Source organism: Falco punctatus (assembly GCF_963210335.1).
Source record: "Falco punctatus genome assembly, chromosome: 2".
NCBI lineage: Eukaryota > Metazoa > Chordata > Aves > Falconiformes > Falconidae > Falco > Falco punctatus.
Window position 1 is genome coordinate 102,797,267 of NC_137581.1, and position 14,886 is coordinate 102,812,152.

The 14,886-nt window shown below is 41.5% G+C and overlaps 1 protein-coding gene across 5 annotated transcripts in view; it reads left to right on the forward strand.

The window, feature by feature from the left end:
* The window catches only part of APP (amyloid beta precursor protein), a 229,270-nt gene that overhangs the window by 155,144 nt on the left and 59,240 nt on the right, over positions 1-14,886 (forward strand). For all 5 annotated transcript variants that reach the window (XM_080374444.1, XM_080374445.1, XM_080374447.1 and 2 more), the window contains 3 exons: positions 1,317-1,450; positions 10,050-10,124; positions 11,204-11,362. In XM_080374444.1, coding sequence (XP_080230570.1) covers positions 1,317-1,450; positions 10,050-10,124; positions 11,204-11,362 — 368 coding nt within the window. The remainder of the gene's footprint in view (positions 1-1,316; positions 1,451-10,049; positions 10,125-11,203; positions 11,363-14,886) is intronic.

The window sequence follows — 14,886 nt, forward strand, 5'->3', positions numbered from 1 at the left end:
TGGGGTTATACATCTAGGGGAAAATTGGAGGAAAAGGTTGGATTTCAGGTTAAATTTTTCATAAAATTTGAGGATGTATTGCCTTGAGATTAACACGTACTAACTGATGATTTTCCAAAAACTTTTTTTAATGATTTAGCATAGGTGTGTTTATGCTTCAGTTTGTTTGGGGGAAGTAGTCATAAATAAATATTGGATGTTAGTTACTTACTCTCATGGTCAGATTAAAGTTTGCTTTTGTTAAAGTCATCGAGAAATATTTAGGATGTGAGGATCCTGGGTTTTTCTGTACTTGTATTAGTCTATGTACTGAAATGTATTGCCTCTGTAAGTGAACTATAGTACATGTAGTCAAACACATTTTCTAAAAAAAATCCTGCAGAACCAGTTGTACGGTCTTTGTTAATTTGTCAGAATTTTTAAACTTAATTTTGCAGTTGTTGTACTAAGTGTGACCAGGGAAATTAAACTAATTATGTAATAAAGTATTTAGGGACAATGTAGTTGAAATGGAATAGTTGATCATCATTGGATAGTTTTTTAAATTGCTGTGTGGCCCTAGCACAGAAATGTTACTCGAGTTAATGTAGGGGTTGCTGGCTGTCACTGTGTAGAGAGGGAACTGTTGCTCACTTTGCTTGTATTACCCCAAATGCAAATCTTTCCACTACCAGTGTGATAGGTATCACCTGGTTATCCAACAGAAATAGCTAGCAATTAGTGCAAGCTTGCTGATTATTTCCAGCATCCATGAGTGGTTTTCTTAATCAAAGTTGCTGCTAATAAAGTAAATGTCTGTGAGGCCAAGCTGTCACTAAGGGAAGGATTTGAGGTATTTCATTAGAGTACTGTGGGGTCCTTAGGTGCTTTAAAACGTATTTACATTGGCACTCAAGTGTTACAATTTACCTTTGAAAAATAAACTAATACACAAAGCATGTAACTTTGCCAGGGACTTTCTTTAGCTTATGTATTTTAGTCATTGCCAGGCACCTTTTCCTTAGAATATTTTTTTTGGCAACAGTTTCTAGCCTGTTTGAATAACGTTGCTTTGTTCACTCTGAGGAGTTTCTCCTGGTTTATAAAATGGGGCAGGGGTGAAATCCTTGTATATTTAGATGTGTTTTCTGTGTGTAACATAACCACCTAAACTATGGTTTTGTATCTCTCTGAGGTTAAATGAATGGCTTTATTCCAGTGGAATTTAGAGCAGATATTGCCTGCTGGGTCTGACTAAACTTTACCTATACTAAAGTTGAAATTCTGATTTTCTTCCTCTCTCCCTTGCCTCTCCCCATCTCACAATTTTACCTCAGTCCCTACCACAGCTGCTAGCACTCCTGATGCTGTTGACAAATACTTGGAGACACCTGGAGACGAGAATGAACATGCCCATTTCCAGAAAGCCAAGGAGAGACTTGAAGCTAAGCACCGTGAAAGGATGTCTCAGGTAAGGGGAAATTTCTTTATTCTTGAATGTGGGAGTTTTGTCTGTCAAGTCATACAATAGTCATATTTCCCAAAGCTTCAGCCCACTGCCCTGCCTGGTTACAGTGCTGTAAATACACCATTTACTGCCTTTCTGACCCTGTCTAGAAATTCAGCTGGCTGGGACATAACTTTTGCTGTTGGGTCACAGCTGCAACTGTAAGTCGCTACAGTTACTTGTGCTGGTAAAAAGGAGAAAGAAAAAAAAAGGGTTAAAAATCACTGCCTTCTGTGTGGAAGACTATCTGGGTTTTGAGATTATTCTTGTTTCAAAGTAAAGATCTTGATCACTGTATTAGTCATCCATCCTTTGCAGCAGCTGATAGAGATTGCTTGTGATTAGCTTCGTTCTCTGTTTGTACACATACATGGCCATGTCCTGGGGTAATATAGACCGCCTATGTTCCTGTAATGATCTTGAGCCTCAAGGTAACATGAAATGCATCTAAAGCTGAAGAAAAGGGCAAAAATCACTGCTTTGGAACTGAACTGAAATCCAACTGAATCAACTTTTTTATTTCCCTTAACCAAAAAGATTTGTGTAGCGTGAAACTGTACACTGTTTATAATCCCATGGAATTATAAACAGGGATGAGCTATCCACTGTCTCAGAAATAAGGTTTATAATAGCAATGCCAATTAAAAAATGAAAAAATTGTCACAGTTCTGCGCTAACAAATTAAAAATACAAGAGGTTTAAAGGAAAGCCTGTGATGCATATTTTTTTAAAAACAGAAAAAATAATGTAGTATTATTCAGATGCACTCCATATATCTATGTAGCTATTTTACTGTAGTTTTTCATTGTAACTTTGTTCCTCAGTTGCATTTTCAGTGTTCCTGTGTATTACTTGACACATTAACCTTTAGCTCTGTGCTGAAATGTTTGAGTAAGCCTGAAGTTAAGCTCTTCGAATACGTCCCCGTCTACTGGCACTGTAGCTATGCCTGGCACTTCTCTAATAAATGGAGCAGGGCATCTTACCTGAAGCAGTCATCTGATCAGTGCAAATGAGATGCCGAGAATATTACATTTAATAGATGGAAAAACATGTGCTCCTCTTCTTCCTCTGCTTGACAAGCATTGTAGCCCAAACAAGCTGTCTCCTTCATGAAGAGAGAAAATAGTACCAATGTAATGCTTTTTTAAAGTGGTATCATTTCCCATCCTCTGGAAGGTTAACAACTTCATTAAAACAACCAGTGGCCGAGGTGTGAGTGTTGCTGAGCGTGGGTGTGTGCAGCACCTGGCTCAGAGCCAGCATGAAGCCATGGGGTGAGCTGGGAGCGTGGTGAGCAATGGCTGGCAAGGCAGCAGTGTGCTGCGCTCCTGCCTAGGGAGCGGCTCATCCCAGTCCTCTCCCTAACGAATCTCTGTGTGCCTGTAGTACTTGGTTTGGGAAGGGCCAGCTTGGAACGATGGAGGAGAGAGATCCTGCCCCAGCTAGGCACGTGGACGGCTGCTGGTTATTTCCTCCCTTTGAAACAGCCTTGTTTTAAAAAATGCTGTAGGAGCAGATTTCATCAAAGTGAAGGACAGTCAGTGTAAAGGGCACGTTTCCCGGGAGCAGTCCTCAGATTCTCACTGCAGTTTCAGGTTTGTCTCCAAAATCCCAGCAAGTAAAGGTTAAGCTTAGTAATTAAGGGCAGTATTCGGGTGAACTGTGTATTTTGTTTTCTGCAAAGCTTATGGTTTGTGGAAAAACTAATGAGATGCAGTGGCGCCCAGAAAATGTCATACAGAGAGAACGTACAACATCAGTGCTTGAGGCCAGCAAAATTACCCGGGAAAAGCACTGAACTGTAGCATCGGAAAACTTCGGGGTAAACGCGCTGCACGTTTTGCCATGCGCATTTGGGGCAACCTCACAAATGAAGGCCGTGGTTCAGGGGTTTGACTGAAGATCACACTGGTGTTGCCATGTGTTCTGCCCTTTTTAGCACATCACGCTGGTGATGCTGCGTGTTCTGCCCTCGTTAGCACGTTCCCAGCCATCCTTTCTGTCAGTGCTAATGAGTGTACAGCTGCGAGGTGAGGCAGGTCAGCTCCCTCATCTCACTGCAGTGTCACTCTTCCAAAAAAAAGTGAAATAACCAACTCTGGCCACTTCAGCAAGCTAAATCAGACCTGGGAAACAGCAGCACGATAAGTACATCAAGAAAGAAAGCTCTTTGGTCTTTAATTTGCTTAAGCTGCTTGTGAAATCACAGCTTAAAGTACGTATGTCTTGAAGTATACAGGACCCCTGCAGAGTTTTGAAGAAGAGAGCAAAATTTTTAAAACTTAGTTTTCCCTTCTATGCGTAATTTTTATACACTATTGAACCTAACCTCTCCCAGTTAAAATTTCAAATATTTTAAAACCCGAAGATCTTACAGAGAAGTATAAAAAGCCAGCTACTTTACCATTCTGTGTTCCCTCATGTGAACTCTGATATGTTTTAGTTCCATACCACAGGTCTCCTTTTCTGGCAATTTATTTTAAAATTGTGGTTTATATTTTCTTTAAAATATGTTTAAGATACGTTCTTAATGTATATTAATTAAAAATTACTTTGAAGCTGTTACTTGTAATGTTAAAAATATTGTTAAATAGATAAACTCGGTAAGCTTTTGCTGTCGATGTTTTTCTTTTCAAAAAAGTTAACAAGTGAGTCACTAGCTAAGTTCTTCAGCTGCACTAGACATAGTTTGGGTTTGGGGTTTTTTTTGGGGGGGGGCGATTATAATGCAGTAAGAATGCCCATTTTTATTCTGTTGAAAAAAGAGGAAATGGTCAGTGGTTTCAGGAAAATGATCACGTCATTCTTCAATCTTGGTAAGTGTCATAATCTGAAATGAATTGGTTTGTTCACAAAATACAGATATTTCTTTTATTTAATAAAGCAGCAAGTTTTAAAACAGTATTTGATTTGATGCACACTTAGCAACAGCCAATTAACTAATAAAAAAATCAGATGCATTCTAGTTCACATAAAATGTAATCATCTAAGGAGTAAGGAAGTTTATCACTTAAAAAATTAAATTAAAATTAAATATTTTGATCAAAACATCAGGGCAGATGCAAGTATTCTGTGTATCCTCTTTCTGAGACTTCCCTTTGTTTACCATGAAATTCTGACAACTTGATTTTTTTATTCTTGCATGAAGACATTCACACAGGCAGAGACCCAGCTTCTGTCAGTGGTTGTGTTGGTTCATAGTTCACAGCTCCTAAAACTCTCTTGCTATGGGAGTATGTGGTCTTTCTGTACGATAACCTGACACCCCTATGGTTCAGAATGGTTAATCGCTTCTGCTCTTAAGTGTCTGTCCCTTTAGGCTACAGGCCATCAAAGTTTTTCTGCCTTTACATCTGCACTGCACCTGGATCAACAAGGCTTCTAAACTTTCCTAGGCAGTACTGTAAAGAGAATTACATTGGCATACAATTTTAAGCTTTTCCCAATAATTATTAATGCAGCTCCAAATGACAACAAAGCTATATTCCCATGCAAACAGGGTAGCCATGCAGCAATGCATGTGTAACCTTTACATGTTCATTATTCTCTGACGTGTAACAGGGAGAGATTATGCTAACAAACTGCAGGATGCTGTGGTTCTTGTTTCCTGTTTTGGTACAATTCCCCTTTACTTCTTCCTCTTTCCACTTTGTTAACTCCTGTACAGCTCCCTCGTTTAAATACTTACTGCTAAATAACCTGGCAGAACCAGATATTGAACCTTTACTCAAGGGAGCGGTATATTTATACATTTCTCTCCTCAAACATCTTGTGACATCCTTGTGTCTTAAATTTACTCTTCCTCTGGCTGTTTACAGTATTTTAGGAATCATGTACAGTACTTATGATAGGAACTTAATGATAGCCTGTCTCATAGCATAGTCTTGCATCTTGGAAGTTCATTTCCAAAGAAATCATCTGAAAGTACTGCAGTCCTCAACCAGCCCAAACAGAGTTGGTGTGGTGTTCAAGGGTTTTTTTGGATCATTGCATGCAACTAGTTCCAACATACTGGAGAGGTCCCCAGCTGATTCTTAGTGCCAGTGGCACCGTAGAATTATAGAACAGTGTGGGTTGGAAGGGACGTTAAAGATCATCCAATTCTAACCCCACCCAGACTGACCTTGAACACTTCCAGGGACGGGGCACCCACAGCTTCTCTGGGCAACCTGTTCCAGTGTCTCACCACCCTCACAGTAAAGACTTTCTACCCAATAGCTAATCTAAATCTACCCTCTTGCAGGTCACAACCAATAGCCCTTGTCCTAACGCTACATGCCCTTGTAAAAAGCCCCTCCCCAGCTTTCTTGTGGGCCCCCTTTAGGTACCAGAAGGCTGCTGTAAGGTCTTCCCAGAGCCTTCTCTTCTCCAGGCTGAACAACCCCAACTCTTTCAGCCTGCCTTCACAGGAGAGGTGCCCCAGCCCTCTGATCATCTTTGTGGCCCTTTTCTGGACTCACTCTGTCAGGTCCATGTCCTGCTTCTGTTGGGGGCCCCGGAGCTGAACTCAGTAGTCCAGGTGGGGTCTGATGAACGTGGAGTAGAGGGGGAGAACCACCTCCAGTCTGCTGGTTACTCTTCTTTTCATGTAGCCCAGGATACAGTTGGCTTTCTGGGCTATGAGCGCGTGTTACCGGCTCATGGTCAGTTTTTCATCCGCCAATAGCCCCAATTCTTTCTCCTCAGGGCTGCTCTCAATCCATTCTCTGTCCAGCCTGTATCAGTGCTTGGGATTGCCCTAACCCATGTGCAGGACCTCGCACCTGGTCTTGTTGAACTTCATGAAGTTTGCACAGGCCCACCTCCCAAGCCTGTCAAGGTCCCTCTTAAGAGTATCAACCACATCACTCAGCTTGGTGTCATCCGCAAACTTGCTGAGGGTGCATCCAGTCCCACTGTCTGCATCCGTGACAAAGGCATTCATAATACTGGTCCCTGTATTCCCTAGATCCCACCATCTCTATTATTGTGTGTGGAGAGGCTATTTTCTTCCATGAAACTTGACTGTCAGGTTAGTAGGAATACCCCCCTCAGTTACAGTCAGGGCTCTTTGGAGAGGTTTAATGATGTTATTACCAGAAAAAGGCTCAAGACTTAAGTGAGGCACAAAAGCCCATGACAAATGTAGGCATCTTACTGGCACAACTGACCTTCTAACTAAGCAAACCTTCAGGCAAGCACCTCTGCTGGTCTGATTCCTGTAACCCAAATGTCTGTCTTAAATTCTTCTCTTGCAGATATGCTTCGGTGCCCCAGTGTAAAAATGGGAGTAAATTCTGCTCTTTTCAATATAATGAGGTTTTTGTACTTGTCATTCATTATTAGGAGTGATGCTATGTTCCATACTTACTTTTTCCCTCTTGGTGTCCCCTGCAGCCCGATTTCAAAAGGAGTCAGGCAGGCACAAAGTCCTGAGTTCGGAAGAAGTTCAACTTTGAAATGGCTTGCTTCTTAAATCTCAACCAAAGTTGTCGTTTTCCCTGAACAAAGCCGCCAGGCCTTGAAGAACTGTAAATCTGTATGGCTTTGATAGGTCTGTGTTGTCAAAGAAGGAGAATAGGGTTTTTTAGCACATAGAGACCAAGTTCAGCCTTTTTCTGCACATGCGTATCTGGGGGATTGTTTTTTCCCTGTCTTGCTCTTCGGTTTCCTACAGAGTGCTACAGCATATTTCTTAGTCATTCGTAATTCTCTAAAGCGATGACCTTCGGTGAGAGGAGAAGTTTTCTCTGGGTGATAGAATGGCTGCCCATAGATAGCTGTATCTTCAGTTAGTTAGCATACACATGGAAATGCTTTCAGCTATTGAAGTGTTCTCAGTTGCAAAAATCAGCACTCAAAGCACAGCAACCTTTATGTTGTTTGTGAAAGCAGCCGTGTCATTCTGGGTTTTTTCACAGGCTGTTCGCTCTTGTTGCACCAGAGCTGAACTCTGAAATTTACATCCCTCCCAACTAGCTGTGTAGGCTGTCAGTTTGTCATCCTGCCTTCCATGCCTTAAAAGGTTTAGAGAAATAAAACAGGCAGAGAGACCTGGTCTATCCAAAGGTCTCCTTATCACATTACCCACAATACTTGTTTTCATCATAAGGATTAGCAGAGGGTTGGTTTGAGGGATAAAGGTGGCAAGAAAACTGTTCTGAAAACTCATCAACTGCTCATTCAGAGTGAAAAAGAGTATTAGGAAGATATCAGAGATGTGATTTAAAGACATAAAAGGAGAGGAGGGAGAAGAAAATCATCAAGTTGCTAACCTAGGCCAGTGCTCAATCTTGAACAAATCATCATAGTTTATAACTTGAATTAATGCCATAATTTCTGAGTCATGTGTAACATTCACATCCTGGCACAGTGGCATGTCAGGTCTATAGAAAGGTACTGCCTGTGTACATGAATGTAGTTTTCTTGGTCACTACGGTCATACGACCTAAGCATCCAATTAAGAGATGAATACTTAATGTGCATTTAATACGCAGCAGCACTCTGAGCATTAGTAAGTTGTTTTTTTTTTCCAGAACACATCACGGTGCTCTAAATTGTAGTGTCAGTTCGTGTCCTCTAGTCCTGCATTGTCAGAGAAGTGGTAAAATCTCCCCTGCCAAAGTACTGGGGAAGGTAGCTGGTGGTGGGGCAACCTGTAACTTCGGTACGCTGCGCATTGTGTTCTCTGTCCTCAGCTCCTACTACAGCCCCTTGCAGATGAATTTTCATGTGTCCTTGCAGTTTTGGTTTCCTGCCTCCTTAGAGCTTGGCTACAATTTGCAAACCAATGTGTATTTGTCTGATAAGAAGATAATGTAAACTGAAGAGGTACTTTTAGGCTGCCACTTTATGTAGGTTGTAGTACAATTCCTGGGACTTAAGTTTCAGCTTACAGTTCCCGGTAAAAAAGCACAGTGAGGTTAAGACTGTGATTGCAAAGTACTTGACTTCAGGTCTTTGTGTTTACAACTGCTGTGTAACCATACCCCTGCTGAAACCCAGAAGCAGACAAAGCAGTTTCCCACTTCAAAGTTTTCAGCACCACATTAACTTCCCCAAATACATGCTTCCACTCTCTTGGGCTGTTACTGAGGCCAAAATCTCTTACAGATAGATAATTTCATTGATACTAAGTTGATCTGTTTTTACTATGACAGGTTCATTGGTGTCTTGAAACACATTCCCAGGCTTTGGGTCAAAAGGAAGATGACTGCTTGACAGCAAAATCCCATACATTGAGTCAAACTTGAGTGCAGGTGTCCGCAGGCTAGTTAATCATTAGGGTCTACAACCATGTATAGAACTGAGGGGGTATTAGATTTTAAGGACTGGGACTTGTAAAAGTCTCCTTTGATCCCAGGTTTGGTTTGTTGATTATTTTTTTTTAAAGTCACAGGCTCAGCCAGGTACCTTGAGGCACCACCAGTGCTCTACAGTCTGTCCATCAAGGAGCCTGATTAGCAGTGTCCAGCATATGGGAAATCTGGGGAGCCTGAGTTAGGATCTGAGTGGTAGAGGCTCAAGTTTCAGACATGAGACACAGCAGGTCTAATTTGTCCTGCCTTTGGTATTGGTCTTGGTAAAATTTCAGTCGTGCATGCAGACTGTGAGCTTTTCTAAAATCCCCTTTAGAAAGGGCATGTTTGACTATTTCTATTAAGTAATATGAAAGTGTATGAGAAAGGTAAGAAAGAAAATTCACATTTTGAGTAATTTCTTCTAGGTTTCTTCTGTTTTCTTAGGACATTGTACTAATCCTGCAACTAAACAAGTCACTTGTGTGTACTGCATTTGATGAGAGCAATTGTTCCTGCATAAAATGTGATATCAGAGGAGATTGCTGTCTCGGTGTGGAATGAATAAAGTCCCTAAGTAAAGACACAAGAAGGTTTCAGATGTTATGACAGCAAGTTAAAGAGTAGCTCATTCCCTGACTATTGAAATGCTGCCCTTTGTTACAGGAGGAGGTAGCCTCTCATGTTGCTGAAAGGAATGGTACTGAAAGTTCTCCTACATCATTTTTCTGTCAGCATCATACTTGAGATATAAATACATTCTGTACTTGATGTGTTGGACACCTATTTCTGGATAAAATAGTACAAATTGCATGTAATTCTTGATCTGTCCTACTCGAAGGCCAGCAGTGTAGTCCGAATACATCTAAACGTTTTTGTGGTACCAAAAGAAGCATCAATTAGAACAAGTTGGAATTCACTCATTTTGACCAAGGGCATAAAATAGACGGAAGCAGTTTCCTTTCTGTTTGAGATGAAAAGAAGTTGGTGTTTTCACCCACAGAGACCTCCACCTCTGTCACTTGAGGGCTGGTTAACGGCTGTGTTGCTTCACAGTGGAGTTGTGAGAGGTTAGCATGATGTTCAGACAAAGAAGTACTGTTTTTGTTTAATTTGATGACAGGATCCTACCTTTGTTAAATGTTGTAACTGCTTTTTTTAATAGAGATAAGAGGAAGAGAGGAATATAAAAAGATGACTGTGGGAGCTGCAGTGCTTGGTTCTTGCTAAGCCCTGAGACGAGAGGAGAGTACAAAAGTCATGCTCCTTGTTTTGTTCGTTAGGTCATGAGAGAGTGGGAAGAGGCAGAACGCCAAGCAAAGAACTTGCCGAAGGCTGACAAGAAAGCTGTTATCCAGGTAAAGGAAAATGCAGCCACAACCTTAACTAACTGGGACCACAGATGAAATACAAGGATGCTGGGTGTAATAAGTTTTAAAACCTGCGTCTGTGGGGATTAATGTTATTCTCTGCTCTTGCTGTTGCTATTTTTGTTTCCAGCTCTTAGTGTCTGCTGGGTGTCTCTGTACTTTGCAGCCAGTCCCTGGAACAGCTGTGCAGGACATTGCTCATGACTTCATGGAGGGGTAGAATTTTGATTGAATGTAGATTTGCCTTCCATAAGAACTGAGAACTCAGTTCCCATGGGCCCCTTTCAAAATCTAGGCCATGATCAACTAATAAAAGCTGCCGGACCTAAGCTCAAAGCAGAGATGGAAAAATGTGATTTAAGGAAGGAATCTCCATCGGTTTTATCTGAAAGAAATCCTCAGCCAAAAATCATTTTATCCAAAATTATACTATAATTCAAAAATTCTGACGAGCCAGACACTCCTTGAATCCCACTGTGCCGGTATTATTCAGTACTGCTGGAATGTTTTCGATGCAGAACTGTAAAAAGGTAAAGTTCAGAACCAGATTGCTTTGCGTATTAGATTCCACAGCTTTGCTCTCAGTACATTTTACCCAGTCAGTCTTTTCCTTCATTGGAATAAGTTTGGCTCAGTTTTTCTTCCTGGTGGCCAGTTTATAAGAAACGGTGACTGATCAGGTTGGAACACCCCCACCCCCTCAATGTAATTTGCTCGTTGAAGTCACATCGATGGTTCCTGATGGCAGGGGACATGTGCTTGTGAACTCCTCCCGTCTCTAGGCACAATTCTTTAGCGCTGAACCACTGTCTCGGGGGCAAATGAAGGATTCACTGGTGGTAGTGCTGAACATGTCAGGAATATTTTGTTAGATGAATAAATTATGACCAGGTGTTCAGGAATACAGGGCATCTGCTGTTCCCACTTGAAATCAGTGGAAGGTGTGCTCAGTGCCCAGTTCCTGGGAGCCAAGCTGTACTGACATGGGGCGAGATTTTGGTGATTTGTGGGCAGAGGTGTTTATGGCCACTGGTCTCTGAACATGTCTTCACTGTTCCTGTTTTCAGCATTTCCAGGAGAAAGTAGAATCACTGGAACAAGAAGCAGCGAATGAAAGACAACAGCTGGTGGAGACTCATATGGCACGGGTGGAAGCCATGCTGAATGACCGTCGCCGCATTGCTCTGGAGAACTATATCACAGCCCTGCAGACTGTCCCACCCAGGGTAAGTGCAATACCACAAGCTCTGTCAGCTGTGTCAAAATGTCTGTACCGTAGTCATCCCAGGAAAAAAGAATGTGTGCCCAGGTGCAGTCCAGCTATGGAACAGTGAGCGTGTTCTCTGTGCAAAAGCTACTACAGTAGTCAGCTAGTTAGAAAATTAAAAGTTTAGACTGTGTGTGTACATAAATGTAGGCACAAGCACACACTCCCCTTACATACCTATAGATAGATAGATACATACATAAAGATACTTAAATAAATAATATGGAAGTGATTTGGTTGTCAGAAATTGTAGCTATTCACAGATCCTGCAAAACGATAATGAAGCATCCCTCCAAGTGATGCAGAGTAGGATACTTCGTGTCAAAATGGAGCTTAAGGATGAGGGTGGTTGTGATTTTCTGTTTTCTTTGTTGAAATGTTTGGTGAAGGATCTTGTGAGGATTGGTGGCTGGTGTGAAGATAGCATGCTAGCAATGCAAAGTTGTCTCTGTTAGATGTGATGGCTATCCGTGGGTGTAAAAACTAAGTTCAGAATGTGGATTGAATGGAATTTTTAATGACTCCATATCTGTGATGTTTGTATTCAATACCAAAATAACTGGTCTGTGACCTCCAGAAGAAGGGAATCTGCACAAACACTGCGGGAAGACAGTCAAATGTTTTATATACCTCTCGCCTCTTGAACACTTCCTAGATGGAAAAAACATTACATTACTAAAAGACTTTGGGGTCAGCAGTGTAAGATGTAGCCGTTAGATCCTGGATTTGTCCTCACAGGAAATTATATCAATATGGCTAACCTGGTAAAATTACATGTTTTAAGTGGATTTCCTTCTGCAGAGAAACCTGCATATTCAGTGAGCATGGAAGTGAGCATGGAAGTGATCATGGTCTTAGTTCTTCATGATCACCAAATTTTGTTCTCCACTCAGTGGTGCAAAACTCTCTTGTTTTTACTGTGTGTGCCAAGTAAAAGGAAAATCTTTTACTTAGGTAAAATTGTTACGGAGTGACTTCAGAGTAGTTGTAGGAGGAGTTAATCTGTATTTTGCAACATAGTAATTTGTGGAAAATGAAGTTAGTCTGTATTAAATTGGTAGAGGATGTTGTCTGTTTAAAGTGCAAGATGCATATTGTAAACCCTGACTGTGGTGAGTATAGTGAAGAGCTTGGACGCATTACCGGTTAGTTACAGGCTGGGATGCAGTTTCCTTTAGGAAACTGGAGTCTGTGGTGCAGAACTGAGAGTGAGGTGAGTGCAAAGACTCGCTGCAGATCACATTTGTACTCTTGCAGTGTGGTTTTGGCTAGTTGACCTGAGATACAATTTCACATTTGGCTTTAGCCAGTCACCTGTTGCTGCGAAGTTGAGCTGGGCCTCATGCAAGTATAATCCTGTCTGAAAGTATCCCAGAAAGATTATTTGATTTCAAGTTGTGTGTGGATCAAGCTGGCAGCTTGGTTCTGCAGGTATCTGAGGTTGTGGAAGGTGGAGATGGGAACCACACTTAACAGCAGAATGGTCTCTAGAGCAATGTGCAACTTCATTCCTAGCACAAGGGAGCAACCTTTTGGATTTGTGGAATGCAGAGATATCCGCTGCCAAAAAAAAAAAAAAAAAAAAAAAGTGAACTTCAGCTGCAGAACGCTAAGGGGCAAAAATGCTAACACTGATTTGAGTCCAGAAAAAACTGCATTTTATGTTTGGGTTTCTTGTAGTCAGTCCCAGGACATTTGAATTAATAAGATGTTTACTGTGTCGGTGGGAGAGCATCAGGCTTGAAAGGCTGTGTCAGAGAAGACCGTTTGATACATGACTCCAGTAGATCTAAGTTCTGAAGGTACTGTTAGAAGTCTGAAGTGCATCCTATATAGCATCCCTAAAAAAGCTAATCATTCTGAAAACAGCAAGTAACAAGCATGGAGGTAACATCAGCTGAAAGTGCTACCAGATGGGGACTCATCTCAAAACTAATGAGGGTGAACAGCTGAAAGCGATGTCTTTAAACAGTTCCTTTCCCAGTCTTGTTGATTGTATTGTCCTTGCCTCATCATTTTTTGGTTGTGTGCGCCATAGTTACTGACAGTTCATACATGTGCCTCTGAGCTGCTGGTCAAGTGTGTGCCAAAGCACATGAAAAAACTGACCTTGAATTCAGCAGGAGGATTTGTCTGGTTTTGTCATGAAACGGAGGGTGAAACCTGAGGAGTGATTGATGATAACTGAACAGGCTAATGAATGAATCCAGTCCACTAACTGCTTTGCAGGGTATGGAGCCAGAAATCTGAATACACTGTGAATCCAAACCAAGACTGTCTAGCCGAAGAGAAAATGGCATTAATGGAAAATTCAGCTCTGATGCCCTGGCTATATTTCTCTCTGTGGGTTTCCTAGTAAACCAAAAGTACATTTGATGCAATTGTGTTGTCATTGGGAGAATAAGTCATAACCTTACTGTTGACTTAAGTCATCTTACAAAAAGGCAGGTTTTTCTGGAGTTCTCAAAGTATTTTTAAGAACCCACTTCCCCAGCCAGCTTCAAATTATGTGGTTTACTATTAGTATGTTTATTACAAAAGTAGATTCTGAATTTTGAAGTGCTGTTTTCTTTCTCTATAGTTGTAAGGACAGAGTTTGAGTTTAAATTAAAAATAAATTAGACTTTTTTATTGAAGTGCATGTCTTCTGCACTCAGCTAGGAAAGTTACCGTAAGTCTGGTATGTATAGATAGACTTATTGATACATGTGTGTGCAAAAAATATTTTCGATGTGCTGTTTAATCGCTTGGGCGTATTGCCTTGTACTTGAATTTGAACATTTCCCAAGATTTTTTTTTACTTCTGGCAAACCACTTGAAGCAGCAGGATTTCATTTTACTCCTGAATGTCTAGAAGTCAATGACCAGTCTTTGCCTGCAGATCAGTTATCATAGGAGTACAGTGAGTCTGGCACTGCCGGTGTCATCAGACTGATGATGGATGTGGCACACAGTTCTCCATGAGTGACGAAATCCTGTTCCACTGGGAAACTCCTGCTCTGTATGTGTACAAATTGTGTGACGGTTGTGTTCAAGCAGTGGGCTCTTCAGGGGAGCCAAAGAAAAACTTCCTCAGGGCTCAGAAGGTCCCAGAGCTGTAGACCAGGGGGAAGCTGGAAGGCTGTGTGAGAAGTATCATAATGTACGTGCTCCTTTGGAGGAGGCTTTCCTTGTAGGATAGCAAGATACAGGACTAGGGGAACATTTGCTCTGGGCTACTAGGGTAGTCATTACATTCTTATACATGCCTAGAAAATCAGCTGTTTTCAGTGCCGTTCTACCTAAAACTAGAAAAGTCTGGGAATCCTTTATGTGAGTAGCTTCTGTACTGGACCAAAAACTTTAAATGCAGGGGTTTTTCAGAGGTTATGCAGATGATTGCCCAGTGCCAGTGTCAAAGGCATGCTTCAGAGTACCACTCAGGGCAGCAAGGGAGGCAAGGAGTGTACAGAGATGAAATTCCATCGTTCACGGTCTACTAGA